The sequence below is a fragment of the Malurus melanocephalus genome, unplaced genomic scaffold (assembly GCF_030028575.1).
Source record: "Malurus melanocephalus ecotype Western Australia unplaced genomic scaffold, MMel_1.1 scaffold_261, whole genome shotgun sequence".
Classification (NCBI taxonomy): Eukaryota; Metazoa; Chordata; class Aves; order Passeriformes; family Maluridae; genus Malurus; species Malurus melanocephalus.
Genome location: NW_026623493.1, coordinates 55,444 through 79,248, shown reverse-complemented (window position 1 = coordinate 79,248; position 23,805 = coordinate 55,444). Strand labels below are relative to the sequence as shown.

At 37.5% G+C, this 23,805-nt stretch overlaps 1 protein-coding gene across 1 annotated transcript in view; it reads right to left on the bottom strand.

The window, feature by feature from the left end:
* Window positions 1-23,805, bottom strand: part of LOC130579240 (adenosine kinase-like) — a 79,275-nt gene that overhangs the window by 37,029 nt on the left and 18,441 nt on the right. Inside the window, exons 3-4 of the mRNA XM_057375882.1 lie at window positions 10,390-10,425; window positions 4,226-4,340 (exon numbers count right to left, since the gene is read on the bottom strand). Coding sequence (XP_057231865.1) covers window positions 4,226-4,340; window positions 10,390-10,425 — 151 coding nt within the window. The remainder of the gene's footprint in view (window positions 1-4,225; window positions 4,341-10,389; window positions 10,426-23,805) is intronic.

Genomic DNA, 23,805 nt, shown 5'->3' with positions numbered 1-23,805 from the left:
GCAGCATCCAYGTAAGAAATTAACTCAACACTGTTCCTCAAATAAACTTTCTTTGAGCAAGTCCATAAATCCCATTTTCAGTTATCAGTCCCTTTCCCAAAGCATTATCCTCTGCACTGAAAGGTTTTGTCACAGGTGTCTCTCACAGGCTGTTTTTTTCCAAGAGCATTTTATCAAAATTCAGTYGTGTTAGGGACCAATGCTAGAGAAAACGACAATCTTTTTGCCAGTGCTCGTTCTTAAGGTCACTGAGAAGGTCCAACACCTTCAAGTTTTTCAGTAAAAAGATAAAATTTGACAGCGAAAAATGCACCTCTGGTTGCCCAGAGAGTTTGCACATATTCCCATCCCTGGAAACATTCAAGGTCAGGCTGGACAAGGCTTTGAGCAACTTGTTCTAGCTGAAGATGACCTTTCTCACTGTGGGCGGGTAGGACTAGATGACCTTTAAAGGTTCCTTCCAACTCAAACCAYTCTGTGATTCTATGACATGGAGAGGAAAACCTCACACCACAATCATTTGCTTGTGCTCAGTGKAATCTTATGAGAAGGTGACAGTTAATTTAGGCAACACTTCATCTGCCACAGCTCCWATATGCCAATCCTAAACACTCCTTTCCTTTCCTCTAAACCACACTGATCACACTCAGCTTGAATTTAGGCTTGCCTCTTCCTTGCAATTATTCCTACTGACAGAGAACAGGAAGGAAGGGGAGAGAAAAGGGGCCTTGGGGCTGGAGTACTGTGACGGAGCAGATCTGAACAGACAGCAGAAGGACCCAATGYGCTCCATGATAAAGACAGAGAAATTTTTCCTCTGAAAACACAAATAATTCCGACAGCCAAAGAAAGTGGACTGACAAATGGGAATGGCTTAGATTGAGACTGCTGATGCAGTTTTTGCTTCTCACTGTTTCYATGATTTTCTCCAGCTGTATGGACCTCTAAGCTGTCAGTCACTCCGGACCTGAGTGGCTACAGATCGTGGTCTGTTTGAGGTGAGCCACCAGTGTTTTTGGTTGGTATTAAAACAATGTTGTATAAATTGCAGCAATTCATGAGATGACTGAACATCTCTGCAGTATGGCCAGGCCAGATTTGTGGAGGAGGATGTTTTTTCAGCTGTCTCAGTCTAAGCTCTCTCTCATCTGCAAGAACTATACTCTCCAAACTGCTTGGTCAATCTTTCTTTTTGGTAATAAGCTGTGCTTTTCTGCCCTACGCTCTGCTCCTCAAAAACCTGTTGACCTGTTGATACTTCCATTCCCTGGCATGTCAAGGAATCAAGAACTGTTGCCACAGYCCTCTCCCCATCAAATAGTCCCCTATCAGACTAGCCGTATCTGGCCTTCTTCATATCACACACACCTCTACCCTGCCCTACAGAGTCCGTGTCATTCTGGAGGTATCATTCTGTGCCYCTTCATGAATGGCTTGGTAATCTGCAACAATCCCTTTTATCCATCTTAYTTTCTCTCCTTCCAGACAGAACTGTATCCAAGTTTTTCCCCTTATTATTTCCATAACCTGATCCTCATTCAATCTACACGTAACTCGTTAAAGAGGTGCACCTTTCTCTCGTAACYCAGCCCCATGGCTGCCTTGTCCTGGAACTTCCTTAACAGAGCCTTTGATAGAATGAACAGAGCTCTGTGAAGGATGCTTTCACAGCCTCTGTGCTGCCTGTCTTATTTTGCCATGCATGGGGCTGGGGAACGGAAAGAAGGATGGTGGTGGCCAAGTGGCTGTGCCTTTTCACAGAGTGCAGCCTGATCCCGTCCAGACACGRTTGGCCCTCCCGGCTGCCAGGGCACTGCTGCCTCACATTCACCTTGCATTGGCCAGGACCCCCAGCACTTCTCTCCAGCCTCTCCTTGCCCAGTCTGTACACACAGCCAGGGCTGCCCCATCCCAGGTGCAGAATCCAGCACATGCCCTTGTTAAACTTCATATGGTTGGTGATTGCCCATTTCTCTAATTTGTCAAGGTCTCTCTGCAATCTGTCGAGGTCTGTCTGCATAAATATGTTGTTCAACATAATAAATATGTTGTTGTTATTATTAATAACCTGGACAAAATATAAAGCAGAAGGTATGAACAAGCATACCCACATCCAAAGCTGACTTTGCAAATACTATTTTAATCTAGGCACAAGTTCTTTGAGACCTAAAGTTTCCTCAGAAAGGCAAGATGAACAAGTACACACAGCCTGCTTTTTCAAAAACTGTACTCTCCAGCATTAGAAAAAAGAAAATAATTTTATACTGGTAATTCCTAAATGTAGTTATTCTTTTAAAGATCAATTAATAACTTTTATACTTTCCACTGCAGGTTTGAAACCTAGACCTAGTTAGTTTTGAAATAAGTGTGTTAGCAGCACTCTATGCCATTCTGTGCTATCATCATATGCTAAATTAAGGGACACCTTTTCTTTCTTTCAGTATTATTTTAATGTGAGGAGGTGGGAAAAACATGGTCCACACCAAAGGAAAGGAAAAGGGGCAAAACAATAACAAATTGGTATCTCTTCTGAGAATTGCCCCACAGGCCAAACATTTTTATGTTCTTAATCATTATTAAATGACTTAACATGACACAGAGAGCCTGGCAAATGATTGCATCCTGACATGAGAACGAATTACAAATGAAATGAAAGATCAAGCTGTATTAGAGGACTGCCTCTGGGAAATGAAAATCTTTAATTCTCTTTTATTATTGACATTTATTTGGCTGCCATGAATAACAACATAGCAAAGAGATTCAGCTATGCTTGTGCACTGAATAGCTTATCCCACGGCTCAAAACTGCCTTAACATTTATCATGTTTGCTTTTGTAGCTGACACCATTGCATACAGTCTCTATCCATCTCACATTTATCATGCATATAAAGTGCATTCTCTAATTTAAGTTCATTTCATAGCGAACAAACAGCTAAGATTAGCAAGTGTCAGTCCTCAAATAAGCTCCCGGTTGTAAAAATATCAAAGAAGGGATTAATGGATTTGTTAACAACTCCAGTTTGAAGAATAAAAAAAGTACTCAGTGAAAATTAAATAAAAGCACAGGAGGGTTACATATAAGATCTAGGTTTACTACATTGTTACTAGCTGATGTGTAAAAACATTTTTATACTGCTGTTTTTCAGTCAATGCATAATACTCAAGTGGAGTGCCTCCACATGGCCCATTCATATTAGGCAGTAACTTTCTGAAAGGAACACTTCCATCATCATTCAGTGAGATACACATACCCAACTCTCAATGACTGCTTTCTATTTCCTTTAAAACAGTTTGTAGCTAACAAAATAGGGGAAGCAGCAAACTATTGGAGAAATCATTCAAACTGCTGCTAGGAATGATCTATATAGCAGTGACATACCTGCTTAGTGCCTAGCCTTGAAGCCACAGTCTGAAGCCAATTCTGATTTTGAGGAAAATATTGTATGAGTAAGCACCAGTCCCTCAGGTGCAAAGCTTCCTCTATTTCACTTGATTTTGAAAGGAGGAATTTGGCCCAGACTAATAACTTACCTTGTGAAGCAATGAACTACTAAAATGGCTCGGCGCAGCACATGTTTTTAATAGTTTTATTTAGTCTAGAAGCATAGGTGGACAGAATTAAAGAGACTGTCAAAAGGCAGGCAGTCATGTTTATAATGCTTAAATCTGCGCGTCGTACATCATCAATTTAGACAGCAGCAACTACTTGTATCCCYGCTAGAACACCTTTTTCCCACGTACTCCTTTGAGAGTTGAAGAGCAGACGGCTGAGAAAAGCTAAAGTGAGACTTTCTGCTCAAAGCAAAAAAGCCTGGAAATTCACTTAGTACAGGATTTCACTTCCTCCTCTTCGCAAATGTTTAAATATACTACACTGTTGCACAGCTGTTCTCAGCAGGCACAGTGTATTCTTGTTTGCAGCAAAGATGGCTACACAGATAAAATCTCAAGTCATAAAAATCTGAGCAAAACCAACTGGATCAATATTTTAGATCTATCTTATAAAAATGTTCAGAACTAAATTCTCAGGCATTCTTGTGAAACTGTAACTTCTTAAATTCAGATTCTTGAAACAATTAAAATCATCAAAGATGAAAAACATAGAGTAACATCAAAAGACAAACGCTATGACTACCATTTAAGAGTTAAATTTGTAAAACCACAACTTGTGATCGATTAGTTGGAATATTTACAGTGAGTGAAAATGGAGATTCCAAAAACATACCTGTAGCCAATATAGTGTCCTCTTTGCCCTGGGTAAAGACTACGATTCGCTGCCTTTTAGTGTTCACCTTCGGCAGGGCTTGTGTCTTCCGGGCTATCTCTTTAATGTCTTCAGTCTATTAACAGAGAGAAAGGAAATTCTTATTACAGCATACTAGAGTGGTGAGAACTTTATTAGCAGATCAAAGATTTATTTTCTTACAGCCAGGTATAAAAGAGACTTTACCGTCAGTAGAGGAAGACTTTTAAAAGGAGGAATACTTCATTCTCCAAAGGGTTTATGTGGTACTATGAGAGCATTTTTTTTAATCTTGATAATGATAGTTCAGCTATTCCAACCACTGCAAAACTGCAAAGCTAACAAAGGAATTACATAGCATTTCGTAATGAGCAATTAGTGGGTTTCTTTGCTGCTGACTGGATTCTAACCATTCCTATCAAAAAATTAAAAATAAAATTGGTATGAGAATACTTTGGATAAACTCGGAGCCCAATTTTCATCCAATTTAGCCAGTTTTATCCTATTATAATACCTCTGACTTCAGCAGGATTACAAATACTTTCTCTAACTTCTCTACAGGAACTGGTTCCTTCAAGCAAACTGCTCACTGCAGCACCTGAGAGGGTGTGCAGCCCAGKTCCCACTAGTTGGTTGCAGAGGTGAGATGCAAGGAAGTGAAGCAAGGAAAATATATGCAGTGGGGCACAAAACACCATCAATTTTCTGAATTAAGGTTAAACTGCAAAAGTTTCACCGATATTTATTTTAAATGGATGTGGTACTTCACTGTGCATGTAGCTAGCCACAGAGGAACTGGCATACTGAACCAAASCTCTCACTCATGCAGTGTCTTTGACACCAACAAGTTTGGAATGTTTAAATTAACACAGCAAACTCTAACAATGCAACCTGTCATTAGAATATTACCGTTTCTATTTTCACAGTCGCCCTATGATCTGAAACATAAGGGTTTCAATTTCTAATTGACTTAGTTTTCCATCTAATCTATAATAGGTATTTCTGTTATTTGTATTAGCATCAAACCCTTTTATAATGCTACATGGGAAACTTTTGTTCACAGATTTCTCTTAAGTCAGTAAGTTCTACAAATTAACTTTGGTATATGTAATCTATTTCTTGCCATAATTTGTATTTTTTTTCCCAGTGTTAGGAAAAGTAAGTATGATTGTAATTATTCTCTGTGCTATCTACCAGGTCCCCACTTTGTTCGTATCTGTGTTAAATACTACGGTATTTTTGTCCCTGTTTCCTCTTTGTACAAGGCACAAGGAGTGCCTAGCCTTAAATATATGAAAACATAATACTATTTTCTGCATTGCTTTGTGTACTGTTTGTTATCCAAACTAGTTTTTTAACACTRTTATTATTACAGACACAGAATATGCCTGGGTTATATATTTACCAGCACCCCTTCATGTGAAAATTATCTGCAACTTTTCTGCAACACTCATAGCCTCCCTCTAATTTCTTCCCTAACTCGGCTAGTCAGTGAACGCACTGATTTATACTCATTTGACAAACATGAAAATAGTTTCCCCTCATTTATTGGTCTCTTTACTTATTTTTAAAATACTCTCATATTTTTCATTTCAATATAGAATACGCTCACTTGTGTGATTTCTTCCTTTGTCCTGCTTAGACAGTTAATAAATCTTTTAGAAGGCAATGTCTGCTACCAGAGAAGAACTGAGGACAGTAACAGGGGCCATCTTTCCACTAATTCTCAGAAGGTAAGGTAACGAGTCCCTTAAAGATGCCAGAGAAAAAAAATTGAAATTGCTGCTCTTCTGCTTTGAAATATTTTTTTGAGAAGTTTATGAACAGGAGGTATCAGCTGGCAGAATAGGTTGTCAAATATGGCATGGATGGAGAATACAGCCCTCCAGTTTGGTAATACGCAGGCTTACCATACAAGGGTTAACCTAAATTCTGAACTACTTCAGGCCTTGGTAATTAAGAGATCTACAAACCAGAAACTGCAATAAAGCATGGTGAAGATCAAAGGAAACAGGGGAGAGGTGTTTAGTTTTTTGCTAAGTAGGAAGTGGCTACTGGTGACTTTATTAGGCACAATTTCAGTGGAGTAAAGCAGGCACAGAATCAAAGAGCTTGAAGATATTTGTACAATATATTTACATGCGCAATGAATTTAAAAAGGAAAATGATGAAGTTATAATAGGAGAAAATGGCATGATCAAGAGATGATTTCTTCAGCTTAAGGAAGAATRAAGATTAACTTAGAAGAAAAGAGGACCCTGAGGAAAGAGATTAGTGAAGAATGATGGTAAAGGATGAAATAAAGTAGACAGGGAAAGAAAGTAAAAAGCACATATGTTTACAGGAAGAATTAAATCTATAATAAGCATGTAACAGTAGAAGGAAAGTATTTAGGGCGAAAGGGTAATTTTTTTTAAGAAGTCAAAATTTTGAGACAGACTGGTTTGGAGACTTCTGTCTGACTTCACAGACAGTGTCTTCTGTGGAAATTAACTTGATCATTTTTAGCCAAAATTACTTCCTCTATATTTTTTTTTCAAAGAAAATGAATAAAATAGAACTTCAGTGTCAGTGTTTTGATGGTACAACTAGGACATTTTAAAACATGTGAGTTATTTACAGTTTATGACTGCAGAGGTACCCTGTACCTTATTTCATTGTCAGGCAAACACCATGAAATGATGTCATCTCCTATTTCTGTTCAGAATAAAAGCCAAAATGTATAATACCTGTTTAGCAGTGACTTGCTGCACCTGCCCACTCACTGAGCCTTTCTTCTATGTCCTGTGCCTACAGACATGGCTGAATGATACAACTGCACTGCTCTGCAGTCCTAAAGCCCCTACACACGCCCCAAACTCACAGGGTATTCCCACACAGCCTGTTAGACCCTTCCATCTGATTTAACAAAGCTGACATATAAACCTCACTAAAGCATGAGCTGCCTGTTGATGCTGCACCTAATAAGCAGGATATATGCATGTGAAGAAAGCACATCAGATATCCCAGGATRAGACATATGAAAAGCACGTGAAAAACTGCATCCAGCTAGATCCAAACCATGTATTCTGATTCCTGCTTCTGAACAGATACCCAGTAGTGGGACTATCATAGCTCTGACCTGAACRGGCATAAATCCACTGAAAACAGCAGACTTGTGCAGTGTACCTCGTTAACTTGAAGACCTAAATCTGGTYCAGGGTAACAAAACTTGCTCTAATATGATTCCCCAATGAACATGTACTTAGAAGAGACCTCTACCAARAAAAGTTATTTTGCATGGCAGCTGCTACTAACCCCTTAGACCTTTACTGTTCCATTCATTTAAATTTACCTCGGGTTGACAGACAGAATTGAACCCTAAATTTTATATTAAATTAGTATTTTGTTTTCTCTGTACAAAGAAGAAACAGGAAGTTATCTGTTTGTAAAAATAAAACCTCCAAAACCTTTGTTATTTGAAAATTATTAGAAACATTGTTAAAATATACAGTATATATATATACATATATATATGTAGTGTGCATGTATATAGGTAGTATGTGTGTGTGTATATATATATATATATATGCATATATACGGTATACATATAGTTTTAAAATGTCACAGAACATGAAATTTACAAAAAACCCCAACCMGACAGTGATGCTCTCTAGGAAGAGACAACATTAGAAATAATATTCTACTTTTGATTATTACAGATAGATGTTAAAATAAATATAATAAAATGATAAAGTGAAGAAATCTATGGTCTTCAAATATCGTGATTGATTCAATGAAAATACCTTATATTTCAGCAAAATACAGTGGAAAACTAACCGTGGGAATGGTGAAGCATAAAAATTAAAAATTTGAATGGAATTTCTCTTATAAARAAAAAACCAGTTTTGTGTCATGGAGATTTCCATAAAAAGGTTTTATCTCTTCAGAAAAGTTGTATATTTTTCTGAAGTTCTCTTAACTGTAACTTCTCTATTTTGAAAACCTTTCATATATATTTAACTCATTCCATATTTAACAGATGAAGTTAGTACACAAAAGTGTTAAAATTACTGTGAGGTAGAACAAAAAAAAAAAAACACAAACAAACAAACAAGCTAGTCACAACTGATTTCCTATGCTAAAAAATTTCTGATTAACAACTGAAAGTCTTTCCAGGTGGCAATTCAACTGCAACCACCAGCAACTTTTAATCACTTCTAGGAGAAGCATCCTCTTTATTTCTGCCCTGGTCAATCAAGTCCCTTCTTTTAATTTGCCATGTTTTACCAGTTTTCTATTCCCAATATAAAAATCAAGCTTTTGAGAGTTACTGGAAATGTTTCCTGGTTTAATTGAAAGACTAATTGAAGGACTTTGAGTTTTTTGTAAGGTATTTTATTATCAGTGATTTTAAATTTTTTTTTGCCTCCACAGCACAATAGGAAAACAAAACTGTGGGCACTTATCAAGTTTTWCTCATCTCTGTCAGCAAACTTGACATGTGAGTCGTTGCCAAGCAAGGGAGTAATAAGAGATAAGATCATAATCATTGTGCACTTTACTGATATGCTGTAATCAAATGTGGCAGATTTAGGATGTTCAGGAGGAACTGTGCTAAAATCTCTAAGCAAGCACTAATGGAAAGGTTAATATGATGGTAGTTAGCAGACACCAGCAAAAGCAGTTTGTCACTAGAGCTGAATTTAAACCAGGCACATTCAAAGTCTTTAGCTCAAGGGGGCAATAAAAATATAGACTGGGTAGACTTAATACACTACTTCCTTTCTTTTTATTGTCTAGCTACCAGAGGGTACCAATAATCTCTTATGCTTCATATTTTGGAGGCATCTGTGAAATTCATTCGTTAGCATAAACTCAAAGTGTAKTTTTATGCTTAACAATACGGATTATACAAATGAAAATTGACAGTGATAAAAAGTCTTGATTTCTACAAAGCAGCCACATGAATTTGGGAAACATAAAATGAAATGGGACAGCCCACAGTTTTAATAGCTAAAACAGTGATGGCATTGATGTACCTGCTGGTGTATGGCTCTAAAGAAATCTAAATTGTAGAACAAAAGCTGTCATTCTCTCCCTCTTTTTTTATATGCAACCATCCACACACAGAAGWGGCACATTCTTAAAGTGATGTGGTTTGAATTGCGCGGCTTCTATTATTTATGCAGAATGGGTGTTGAGCAGTCAAACTCCTCTCTATTCTTTTACACTGCAAACAAGTCAATTAAGGTGGGTCTTATTCCAGTGGAAAAAACAAYATGTAAAAAGATTTACATGTGTTCAGTTCTGCAATTTAGATTTCAGTAAGATCACTTACTATCTGCAAAATTAGCACAAGCCTTGTCACATTAATTATAGTATTTAAAACCTGCCTGTTTGAATTCTGTGTTAGAGACCAATAGCTGATGGCTCTCCAGATTAAGCTATCTGAACGTAGCCAGTGGGAATTACTAGTCAAATAAATACCTTGAGAAGATGAAATCAAAAGCTCTGCAAATCACTGTAAAATCAACAGTATTTACTTCATGAAAGTAGAGGATCAGACATTTTTAGAGCTCAGATGGAAAACACGAACTCAAATATGTTTTGAAACACAATTTCCACACTAYCTTTTCCAAAAGCAGCTGTTTGTAGAAGCATGGTTTACATTAATCAGTACCTAACAATTTTATATACAACCTTTCTAAAATTCATTTGCATAATGATAATCCGCATATGGCAGGGTTTAAGTTATTTAAGCGGTGTTATATTTCACTATTTAGTCTTGCTTCACCACTGCTTTAGCAGTGAATCCTTCTGGAGTGTAATGCAGCTAATGAGGTAGCTTTTTAACTGAACAAACTGACAGGTCCCATATCTGCAGAGGCAGCTTGAAACCGTGCCCAACCTCTCGGCTTCCCAAGAGGCTTTTCAAAATTCAATAAATAACATCTGTAGGCGATGTTGGGTGCAGACCTAGCAGAGTGCGTCATAACACTGAGCTGGCAGAACAAAGAAACCATGACGACTGCCAAGTTTCCATGGCAACCGCTGCGAGGCTTGGAGAGTATAATAGCACATCAATCATTGTCCAAAAGAACTTCATTATCAGCAAGAAAAAAACCTTTAGGATCTGTTTAGTGTGCAATTGTGGGTTAACTCACCTCAAAGCCTTGCTCTCTAGCAAAAGTGGCAGCTTCCTGAAATAATAAAAAAAGAACAGTTAATTATAAAGTGCCAGATAATGAAGAAATAACACATTTTGAAACTCATTCAGCCAGTTTTCCTTTTACACGATTATCTCAATATAGCCATATACAGTTGTTCAATTCTGATAGTCGCACCAAAAGCTTCCCCCTCTTCCCTCAAGCCCAACAACAGCACAATGTCAACACATTTCACAAGTTCAAATAAAGAAGGTACAGTATGTTTTTTTCCAAGAGAGGAAAGTTACTTCTGGAAATAGGACTTTGACTAGAAAACCAGACAAACATCCTTCAGACATATTTTTAATTGAAATTATATCATATTTCCATTTATGTATGGCACTTCATGGAACACATATTATCAGGCCATTTTAAAAAAATCATTTGCCATCCACAGTGCATTAAAAAACCAGGATCACTAAATGTGTTCAAACCCTTGTGGTAGAATCAGATGTACATTTAAAAATATTCTGATGTCTTAATCACTGCTTTAAGCAATTTCACTATGTTCTTTTATTAAAAACACAAAGGAAACATCATGGTATCAGAATGTCCTCATGTCTTATTTATATTAATTGGTGTGATTAAAATCTATTTTGAAATAAAAGCAAGGGCAGGGAAGACAAAAGCAATGCTTTTCTCTTACTCACATTCTATCCTAACATTGGAAATATTGCAGAAAACCCTTGAAGTCTTTATGTTTTAACTTGCATTCTTCCAGATCATCTTTGCCATGTGATATTAATAGAGGGATAATCTCGAGCCAAAATGGTGAGTTGATCTAACTAAACAGAAATAACCACGGTAGCAAACTAGTGCAGTGCCCTACGAGAGGTTTTAGTGCCTCAGAAAATACATTGTTGTGGACCWACACGATCTGTCAATTTGGGGGCAACAGAAGAATTTGAAGTGGGTACAATTGATTATAACAACAGTAAGTTGAGGTTAATAAAATGTGATAAGCTAAAAAGCACAACTCCTCAGGCTGCTTCACTGCAGAAACATAAGGCTGACCGGGTTACCCTTAGCTGATGTTGACAGAAAAACTGAATCATGGTCCTGACAATTGGGTGCGGGCAAGGTTAGCCACTTTGACAATTTACTTACAATTGAATCCCTTCTTGTACATCACACAGTCAATGACATTTGCTAGCCTGGCTGTCAAGAAGGAGTGTAGGGTTCAAAGATATCATGCAGTGTTTTCCTAAACCAGCATGTGATTAACAAAGCCTATGCTCGTATGAAAAAAGGAGCCTGCAAGCTTCCATTCTGAAGTGAAGCACTTACAATGAACTGCAACACAATCAAGAAAGCCTCAAATGGGACCGTGACACATAAAAACAAAATAAGACAAATAAAGGAGTGATAAGGGGAAAGAGAATAAGAAAATGGACTAAAAATTATGTCTCGCAACCAAATAACTTCTTTAACCTCAGGTTTTTGGTCATGCAATTGAAATTGGAACTTACACCGATCTGTCCTAAGGGATTTCTTTAAAATCCCAATGCAGCAGGACATTAACATCTGTGTTAAACTATTGTCTGGCCAGGAAGCTGGACATCAACACATGAGATGATAACTGTTACAGTGAAGTGGTGCTTTCTTGTGTGGGAGACTTTGAGAGAATTCATCTTAATTTTCTGTACTGGGGCACCCACGCATAGCACATGTGTTCAGGAAGACCTGGCCACATTTGTTAAAAAGTATCTCATCCTCAGATTCTCCTGAAGGAGCGTTATCTTTTAGCCTGGTCTGCTGCCCAGCTACATGAATAATGGCAGCCAGCATACAATCACAGATTTTCCTGCAGTTGACCTCTAATCTAAAGGCTGTCTGAACATGCCAAAGAACAACAGCAATCTTAATTTTCTTCTATCCATTGAACCTCAGAACAACTTCTGAGCAGCTTATTTCAGTCAGGATTGTGCCTATAGTCCCCTAAAAACTAGCCTCTCCCAGAATGAGATCCCTTTAAGAATTAAGGCCCTTCCAGTAAAAAAAAAAAAAAAAAAAAAAAGCTCAAAACACACATTTAGATTGTACACTTTGGTGTTTACAAAATGCTGAGAAATGTGAGGCAGACTCTGATTGCCAGGGACAGTTCAAAGTAAATTAACCAGATAAAAGCGATGAGAACCTTTTAGTATCTATTCACAATAACAGTGAGAACAGGAAACAAGCAGAACCCATCTGTGCAGCCCTAGGGCACCTCATACTGAGCTTCATGTCTCTAATAAAGTAGTCAGGTTAAAATCTAAGTGGCTGTAACATGTGGAGACTGCTTGGGTTACAGCGGCCAGCCGGGGCGTTCCCTGATGCAGGTGATAATCAGTATGATAATCACTATATTTACAGGCTTTCCATTTTATATCTGACATTGAAAATCACGAAGAAGGAGGGATTAAGGAAATAAACAACCTACACAGAAGCTTTACCGCTCCCCAGAGAATGCAGCATTTTCATTCATGCGTGACATGCGACAACAGCAGAGCAAAACAGCGACAGAACAGAATTTTCTTAGGAGGCTTCATTTCACATCAGGAGTTCTTTCAGTTTTGATAAACTTTACACGTTATTCATTCATTACTCCAACTCAGCATAATCAGAGCTATTTTCTGTTACTGTCTACAGAAGATTTCATAAAACCGTCTCCCCACCTTATCACTGTTTCATACTAAATATATTAAAAACTTACATGCCCTTTTCTATGAAGTATTTTTACTAACTGTGACAGCAAATTTATTGTCAACACCTTAAGGAGAAATAGGATTTGTTTTTATTTGTGAAATGTCTTTTGGCTAATGCTCTTTGAGGGAAAAAGTCTTAAGTACAGTCATGCTGAAAAAACCTGTGTTACTTAATGAGAGTAACACAATGTCACCAAAGTTAACACACACACCCTCTCTTTGCACAATAGTGAGCAGTTTACACAGGAAAGCGAGATTAATTAAGGAGATAACAATAAAAAAGACAACTTCCGTTAGTGCTGGCCTAGCTGTTATGTTGGATTTTGCTTGCTAGCTGCAAACTATTTCCATTCTTGCACGTATTTTACTGCTGTTGGAGTCCCAGCTGAAAACCATTTCCATCCTTGCGTGTATTTTATTGCTGTCTGAGCCCCAGCATTCAGTAAAAGGAACTGTTTATAATCTACACGCAGGCTAATTTTAACAAGACTTGTTAAAATCCTGAGCCCTTTTATCAGCAGCAGTACWAACTATTTGTTTATAGGTAAACAGAGACATACCCTTGAAACACAGAATCCATTAGCATCTGCAGTCCTAGGAGTACTTGTTAGCTCTCTGTGTTAGAATACTTTTATGACTATAGAATTAAAATTGCTCAACTTCAATAACTGCATGTTCCATTTGCCATGAGAACACAGAAGGCACACTACATATTACATATTCTTGACACATACTTTTTTCTTTTTTTTTTTGTTTTTTTTGGTTTTTTTTTTTTTTTTTTTTTTTTTTTTTTTTTTTTTTTTTTTTTTGTTGGTACCAAGTTTTTATGGTTACTTGATCAAATTACAGACAAAATAGGAACAACATGCATAGTGGGTTAAAACTAATTCATGTAGGCCAACATAAAACTCATGCAGTTGTATTGAACAGCATTTAAAACCATGTATTGCCAAATTAGTTGACAAAGGCTGTTTCAAAACCACCAGCAACATTATTATCTACAATASGCATTTTAACTTTTGAACGGAAAAAAAAGGAGCACTGAAAACTAAATTTGCATTTCATTGCCCAAATCAACATTATCTCATAAAGAAATGATAAAACAGCAGGACAGCAATGATACCCTTGCACACTGAATGCACTTCCCATAATTACACAAAAAAACAAATGCAAGGGACACTGAAGATAATCCCTCCCCTGCCATCCTTCTTGGTAGGSAAAACATCTCACAGAATAACCTCAAGACACATGATAGAGTACTACACCCTGGATTTGATTTACTGTTTTTAATTGGGAGATTACTGACAGGCTTTGAGGGAGTTCCTCCTTCATTAACAGTAAACTTCCTGACTTACCCAAAATAGACCCTGTTCACATTTTCAGGAACACCATCCTCTTTTCTCTGCACAAGTCTGTGACTCAGAGGGCTCAGCCCAGCTCATGAATCAATGCAATCTCAAGCCCGCTCACAAATACAGAGTATGTGTAAGCGCAGAGGGAGATCCTTGCAGCCCAGTGCAGAGCAGAGTGTGCAACAACAAAAAGAAATAAAAAAGCAGACTTGTGTGGACGTGCTCAATGAGAAACAGTAAAYGACCATGAGGACCATATACTTTGTGTCTGCATTTGATGGGACAATTCCTACTGGTAACAACCATGTTTGATTATAATYTGCATAGTACTTCCAACACTGTACCTAACATACCTTTCTAAACTGGAAAAACCTTCTAGAAGTAACTCTTAAACATTTCCTTCATTTCCTACATTTCAGAAGTATGGATTGTTAATGTTCTTCTATTTACATTGTTTCCTTGAACACACTGAATGCTAGGATAATCTTGCTCARATAATTTCCTTTTTTCTTCAGTACAATAATTTACTACTATTCATCCCACTTCTGAKTTCATCTCCGATCCTGTCGTAACTTTGTGTTCTTTGTATCCTGCCTTGCTTTACTACAGATTGTACCGTTTGTGGCAACAAAGTTACTTTCATAAATTCTAACATGAAAACCCTGTTATCTAAATCAAACGGAAGACAACTGAAATAAGGAAATAAGGATATAGAGAAGACTTTTGTACAAGTGATGTCCACTGATAAATGCAACTTCATTCTGTAGAAGACGGATTCCAACAATGAAAGTTGTTTTAAATTGACAACCTCTTTTCTTAGAGGTAGATGCTGAAGATTTGTGTTTCTGAAATAAACATTTTTATTGATGATTTCCTAAGGACAGTAGACTTGTGAAACAAAAACCAAAACCAAACAAAAACATCATGCATTATTTGTCTCACTGCACTACAGAGACRTGAAAGTCTTCTGCTTTATTGCTACACAGCAGAGTTGGTGGGGTTCTTCTATCAAATCCAGGTGTTCAATGAAGCCCGTGAATGTGCAGCAATGTGATCTGTCTCTGTACCATTTTTCCTGTGCATGCTTCACAAAGCCAAACTAAGGTAAATATGACTTTATTCCCTGTCCCAATTTTAAGAAATTGATGGATTCATATATATATATATATATATATATACATACACACACACACACAGAGATATCATAGCAAATCCACAGTTCTTAACATGGTGAATTACCAGCATACAAGAACTACAAGTATTTTCATGCGATGCAAATAGTGGTGATGTCAAAGCTGTGGTAATGACGATCATGACCTACCTAAGGAATCAGAGGTAGATTCTGCTAAAGCCTCTGCTGATCAGTTGAAAACATGATTTCAACAAATGGTGCTATTATTCTGCTGTTTAACATGAGTGGATAGAAACTCTACAGGACACAGTTACAGCTGGATCACTAACCTTTAGTGCCAGCAGTACATTTATTGTAGTTAGTGGTAAGATACTCRTGTTCATCTTCATTCAGCATTAAATAGCTATCATTGGTTACTCAAAAAAAAACCACTGTAGATAGTCCAATCCAGCCTTTTATATMGTTGTAGTCTGATTTAGACAGGCATTACTTTAAGGTCAACTATTACCACATTTCACCGTGTAAAGGCAATACAAGCTCATATGCTTTATTAAAACACGGCCATTTATAAAGGCATTAAGGGCTCAAAGGCAAATGTAATTTCATGCTTTTCCTTTTTTTTCTTTTCCTCAGMGACAGTTGCTTTAATATGGGTCATACAAGAGTTTAAGAACAGAAGACAAAAGAACCACCCAGTATATTTTCTGAAACAAATGATGAAATTCTGCTACAGCTGRGAAAGTTTGTACTATACTTGGGGATGTATTACATGGATGTAATGCTTCAGTATATTTTTTTGTGTGACAACACAGAGGACTAACTCTTGATTCAGTCAGTAGTGTAAACCTGTTCATGTTTCAGACAAGATCAATAAAAGTGGTCACAGAAAGCACAGACCCTGCACACAGCTTGAGAATCAACACTGAGAACCAGCAAGCATCTACCCCTTGCTGGTTATTACTGAAGAAAGCACAGCTGGCATCAATTGGATGGGCAGATTATCATAAAGCAACACTTGAGGTGTTTTTTACCCCACTTTCCTTTTCTCATGAGCAGTGCCAGACCCCAAAATAGTTTTCTTTCATTAAGGATAGACAGTGAAAATTCATATAATATCCTAAAGTATTATTTCAGCCTGCTCCAGAAATACTAAAGACACTGGTAAATATATGTACACTGCCTTCACCCAGTAGCTGAATATATAAAATAATAAGAATCAGTTCAAGTGAATAATCAGAGCAAGTATAAATACCATATGGGGTTAAAGCTGTATTGTTCAAAGGGGGTTCTGGCAGAGTACCAGAGGGTTTTGTCTGAAAAAGCCTAGTGTGAAATAATTGAGAAAGCAACATATTTCCTGTCCTGCTTGGGCTCACCCTGGAGTGTCTGTATCATGTACTATTCATTAATATTCAAGCTATTTATTCTCCTATTCAGGTTATTACCAGAGCTATAGTTCCTGCCAGAATTTTCTATGGAAAGAATCACCCTGAGTCAGAGCTTAATGCCATTACAGGGCCTGCAAYGGCTGCAGCAGGGATATGCCTCTGAGCCATTTTGAAATTTTATGATGGATAAAGTGCTATTACTTACATCTCTCTCTTACATCCTCACCTAAAGAACTGAACTACCTATGACTCTTGTATGTCTGTTTCTCCTCAAATATAATAAGTATTAAATTAGTGAACAATATTTTTTACACAATTTCTCTACACAAATGTCTGTCTCTGCCTTAAGATTAAATGCATCATCAGAAGAGAGGGAGAAGAAAAATAACCACCCCTTCCTTAAACATCACTGAATCAGGAGAACATAATAAAGATGAAAACAAGTATCTTAAAATTAATAGCTAGAAGATAAGAATTTTATTTGCATATAAAAACAAAAGATGTGTGAGGTCTTTTGAAGTCTTTATTACTGTTCATTGAATGCTCCCAGTGCTAACTTTCTGGCTGGAGGGTGACAAACAGAAATAAAAGATTGCCTCATTTTCAATGAGGCCTTCTATGATTGTAACCACTCAAACTAGCCTGAAATCAGACAAGACATTCTCATCTTGTAATTTCAGATGAAGAGAATAATCAGATACTGCGCTCAAAGTGCTAGGATCCAGCAGGACTTGTCTCTARTCCTTGTAAAAGGTTAATGTATTTTTAGCAGTGAAATTGAGTTGTTTTATATACTTTGTGCAGTGTGATGTCATGCACAGCCATTCAGAATTACAACTGAGGCTGTGGTACTGGGAACTCTGTAAAAAGCAATCATTGTGCAACATTTTTCATGTGCTGGGCTTTCTTTGCCTGTTTAGCAAGAAAGTAAGTTGCTCACTGCAATTTTCAGCAATAACGCTAACTTTTGAATTGATCTTCAAATTACRTATTTTACCCTTTCAATGAATTTCAAACCCAGTTAACTTTAAGATTCTTACTGGAGTTTCTTGTGCTGTGTAATGCAAATTCAATGATGCATTTATCTCTGTTCAAGATATGAATACTTATGATGAATTTTGTTTTCCAAAATTTTCAATTTTCAACTGTAGCTACTTTATGGAAGAAAAAACCTAATTCTCCATCTCTACCAGCAGTGCTCTCTCACAACATGGTCACTGCATGGAAAAACAAAATTTCAATCTGACCACAGKTAGCTCACTGAGGTCCTGACCGAAGAACATAAGCTCTAATTCCAGATGTGACTAATGCACTATTTATCATCTTGGACAAGCTGATAATTTCTTGGATCAATTTTAAAAGAATCCACAAAAGCTGGAATTTAACTGCTTTTGACCAGTAAGTGTTGAAGGGTGAGGGGGTTTGGGTATGTTTATTCTTTTTCTGTTAGAAGCCATCCTAAACTTGAGACAGGCTARAACAGAGGAGAGATTGAAAGAATAGTCAAATAATGAAATTAAAGGGGTATGATTCCAACATATTTTAAAATGGTATTACAAAAGTCACGCAGTGGTTGAGATCGGGAGGGGTCTCTGAACATCACCCAGTCCAACCCCACTCCTCAAGCAGGGTCAGCTGAAGCAGCCTGCCCAGGACCACTGGGTTGTGACTATTTCCAGGGATGGACTCTCCACAGCCTTTCTGGAAAATCTGTTCCAACACTTGACCACCATCACGGTTCAGTTTCTTTCTTATGCTTAAGTGGAATTTCCCGTAGTTAAATTTGTGCCTGTTGCCTCCTGTTGTGTCACTGGCCACTGCTGTAAAGAGCCTGCCCCCATCTTATTTACTACCCCTCGTCAGTGTGYATTGATGAGATCTCCCTGAACCTCCACTTCTTGAGGCTGTCAGTCTCCCCTCCTCATACAACACATGCTCCAACCCTCATAATATGATTTATTAAATAGCTATAAGATAYTAAATTATAAATACATTTTTCTTTTGGTATAATGACTGAAGTTGTTGTACAATTTGCTATGTATTATTGTTCTTCAGTTCATAAATTCACATTGATAACTTTTAAAGCCAAGCTGAAAATTAAAATTTGGACTCAGTCCACACAGAAGAGAAATTAAAGATTCGGTCAACATTTGAATAAGAAAATTCTGGGTTTCAAGTGTGCTCTTTTTACAACAGCAGTTCTCTAAATCTCTGCAAAACAAGGACACTCCCCCGGTAGCACCAGTTGTATATTGTAAAGGATCAGAAAAATCTATCATAGTTTTCAATCAATAAAGTTTTATAAACTTGGTATAGAATGATACAAAAAATTACCATTTCCGATTCCACCATATGTGCATTCTCCACATACTTCCAGACTCGAAGAAAATTTTTTTAATCCTCTGCTATACTTCAGAACAATTACCATTTAACCTCTAATTCTGTGACTTAAAATGCTAAATTTATTTTAGGATTTGTCTCACRACTATTTTTTAATTACTGAGATAACAGATTGACATTATATTTTAGTATACATTTATATATTTGTTAAGCATTACTACATGCTCAGTGTATGTTAGCATATTGCAAATGAACCTGAAATTGCACCTGATACATTTCTTATTTTATACATGACAAGTGGAAGACTACAAATTATTCTGAAACTGAAATTAGTAGTCATAGTAATAGTAATAGTAATTCAGTTTGGACAGGTTATTTTTAGCTTAGTACTTGCTCAAGCCCTTCACTGCAGATTTCTCACATCGCCTGACTGTGTGGAAGTATAAATAATCTATTTTTTTGCTCTGCCTCTAGCAGTGCATTTGTGTTTAAATATAACAGAAGTTATTTCAATCTATTTAGTTTGCCTCACACTTTCCAACACAAAGAATTCCTGTGATTTCTTGCAAGATGCTGCGTCTCTTCCATCTTATGCAAAATCTGAAAAGGGCTGTAGGGTCAACTGAGTGCTGTTCTTTTGTTCAGACTGCATTCTGATTTGGGCTCTAGAAATGGACTTCTTTCTCTCACATTAGTAATAATTTTTTGGCCAAATATCAGATAACAAGTGAATGGGAACATTCTAAAACAGTAGTGCTATACTTTCAGAGCAGAAGCAGTGGCAATAACAGCAGATGCTGCATTGGAATTGGTTTCCTTAAAAGACAGTTATTTATGGATTTAGGGAAATGAAGAAAAAATAGGATGGGGTCCCTGAAAAGTGGTACAAATTTGTAGAATTTCCTTGGTTTGAGGTTCATTTTTTTCTTCTAAGGAGCTACAAGAAATGTAATGCTCACACAATACAATAAAACCTATGAGGTTACAAACAAGCCAGAAGAGATATTCAGCACTAACAAACATGTATACTACAACTTCCTAATTCCTTACCTCTTGTCAATTGATACATTATGCATGCTCCTCTTTCAGTCAGGTCAATCAACTYTTCTGAACTGTGCTTCAAGAAGCCACATATGATATCTACCATGCCATGTTTTGGAAAACCATGCCCTAAAATGCATTTTGATCTAAGGTTTAGAGCRTGAAAGCGAACAGTTTATTTGGAGCCTGGCTGGCTTACATGGCAAGCAGTGAACAGTTTGCAGAGGATACTGTGCTAAAAGTGTCACTTCTAAAAAATAATATTGAAGCAGTTCTTTACAAACATGGCACTTGTCCAAAGCACATATGGAACATAAATAYAACCGTAAAATTTTATGCACCAGATCTGACCAAGGTCTTGAGTGCTAATTTATATTTTCTCCGTTTTGCTGGAAGACTAGCTGCATTTGATAAAGCTACTTCATAAGGACTCTGTTCTCCTAACATTTACACATCACACATCTGGACTTGGAAAAGAATTCTGCGTAAAAGAGCCAACTAATGCAGATCTTGTTTATGTTATGTGCAATTACTCTTGTGTCATGAATCTCCCTGGGATATCAGAATGTGCTGAAGACACCCAAACAATATGTCTTCAAATAAAAGTGCAAAAGCCTGAGTGTTTCGGTTCCTATCAATGCTTTTGGTACACATGATTATGTAAGAAAATGAATGTTATTTGTATTTTCTAACAATATTGCATTTCATTTTTATTAATTATTTGTATGCAATTAGAGYTGCCCTCAGCATCTGAGGATCTCTGTTTGGATTGTTTTTCTCTCACAACTCGCTCACTGCAGCCAAGGGAACTAAGTGATGGCAGTTGCAACACTCAATTCAGTTACATAAACACATCTTCCTTGCCAGATTCCCCTGCGGTGTTCCCATTTCATGAAGTCAGTCTGTAGCATTTAGTAATGCACTGTACCAGCAAGTTTCTTTTCATGTCACAAAAGATTAGGTCCTCTGCTCCTGGCAGCAGAGCAGCATGTGTGTGAGCATCACACACATGGAATCCACCCCACACCAGGTGGCTGCAMAAGCAAGAGAACAGAGAAGAAATACAATACTTGACTAGCTACAGAACAAGAACTGGATGTCAGATTTCAGCAGGAGAAAGACRGCCTTCACCCGGAAAATAAGGCAGTTTTATTCCTAAGCCTGTTGCAGTGTCAACAAGGACAACTGTCCATTGTCTCTTCAACCATACACATTGTATCTTCAACCATTCCCTGTGTACTGAGTGCATTTGCCAGTAAAGATAAATAMAGCCCTGGGCAGACTACCCCTGTGATGTAAAGAGAGTTACACCTTTTAACATCACAGCAAGAACAAACACTATGAAAGCAGTACATGGTAAAAGAGGTGACACAGACAGAGTGACTAATCTATCACACAGCCCATCAGCTGCAGGCTCAGGGAGACTGGACAAAGTCTCCCCCCACAGCTGCCCATCAGCATGAAGCTGGGTGGTCATAATCCACTGACTTGCCAGAGTTTACCTTCCCCACAGGGGATAGGTCACTGACAAAGGCTATCTGGAMGATTATATGGGGACTAGTGGCAGTATGTCTGTGCAAGGACCAGGCACAATACAATTCTCTGGCCATATTTATAGCGGGCAGTGGAGCATCACGGAGGTCTCAGAACTACCTGAGCTACCAGGCCGAGCTGCTAATTCATGCAGAGTCACACAGCTTAAGCTACTCTTGAAGCACCAGCAAATTGAATCATCTAGTTGTGCAGTGGCCTGTCCTGGGTCAGTTGAGATGTCTTTGGCTGAAGAGTACACCTATGCACTTCAAGGACTATTTGTAAATTCCACTTGCTGCCTAGATAAACATAAAAACACTGAGCGTTCTTTTCTGAGAAAGAAATACAGAGCATGGAAAGAATCCAAATAAAAATTGCAAATAGCTGGAATTACTTATTAATGGTTAAGAATTACAATACAATGAAAGCGGCTTTTTTTTGGGATCCTTTTACACAATTTTCACACAACACTGAAGCAGTGTAAAAAAGTTTTCTTCTTTCTAATTTAAGACTTCATTTTCCTTTGGGGGCATCTGAATAGATTTAAGGAGTCTAAACAGCAGCACTGCTACATAAAGCTGGATCCTGAATCACCCAGTCTGCATATCAGGTTCAATGTCTTAGGGTGGTCAGATCAAACCTCCTGGTAAAGTATTTCTTCAATGTTCCCTACAACTCCTAGGGATAAATGTACTACCTAGCAGCACCATGTCTACTTTCCCATGCAGCAAAGCGAGATTCCTTCTTTATGAGAAGAATTCTGACGCTACGTGATGCAAGGAAGAAAAGATGAACCATTACATAAATGTACATAAATTCTACTTTTTCATTTTCATATGGAATTGCTARCGGCTGGTTTTAAGTGTTGACATGTTTGCTCAGTAATTCATGTTCCATGCTTCTCTTTAGTTAAACAAGAAAAGAACGCTCCTGTTCCAGCATAAGATTGCCCACAAGTGGACACAATACAAATCCGAGTTAAAGCTGTTGTGCTTAAAATGATGTTATTTCAGTTCAGATTCATTTTTCTGTGTAGACAAGTCTTTATCACAGGAGAATGACTGAAATGCTGGATTGCTGCAGTCCTGCAAACTGCTTTTCTTCAAATATACATATTTATAATTGTTACATGTATTCAGGTTAGCTCATGCTGCCCACACATGAGAAAACCTAGCTATAAAAAGGAATGATCTAGATGTGTGATAAGAGTTTTCACCTTTTACCTGCCTGCAAGTGGCTTSTGGTAATCCACCACTGCCCCAATAGTTAAAGCTTGGGAAATCTAGTACCTGGCTTCTCAACTTGACTGGTTAGTGAGCTGCAYGCCAAGATATAGAAGTTACTACCGAAATTCTTCAAAAATTTGGCATTTCTAAAGTAAAAGAAGCAGCAGGTGAAAATCACACCACTTTCTGTGATGCTGTTTTATATAATACTAACAACCTGTAAATAGCCAAAGGGTAGTTTTGCTTTTGAGTTCACACTTAAAATCAGAGAAGATGTCTTCCCGAACACTACACATTATTTTCTTGAAATATTGCAGGGAAGTACCAATATTCCACAGAAGACTACAGGTCAAGTATATACTAACGGAGTCTCTGCTGATGGGAGCCAGTGAGGCTTTTCTTGCAGCTTAATGGCAAAGGATTTACAGTACTAGGGATGCTAACAACCCAAGATCCATTAGCAACATAAAAYGTTCTGTAAATCAGTTGCTGTTTGTTTAGAAAAGTGTGTGACACTCTCAACTTCTACTTTAAATACTTGTGCAGAAAATAATCMCAGTTCAGGTGGCATTTGGGTATTTTGTATCTCAGAACTAGCAAAGAAGTCTGGTGACATGGTCATTGCTATGGTAACTATACTTTTGTAGTGAACATTGAAGTAAATAGGTACATAAA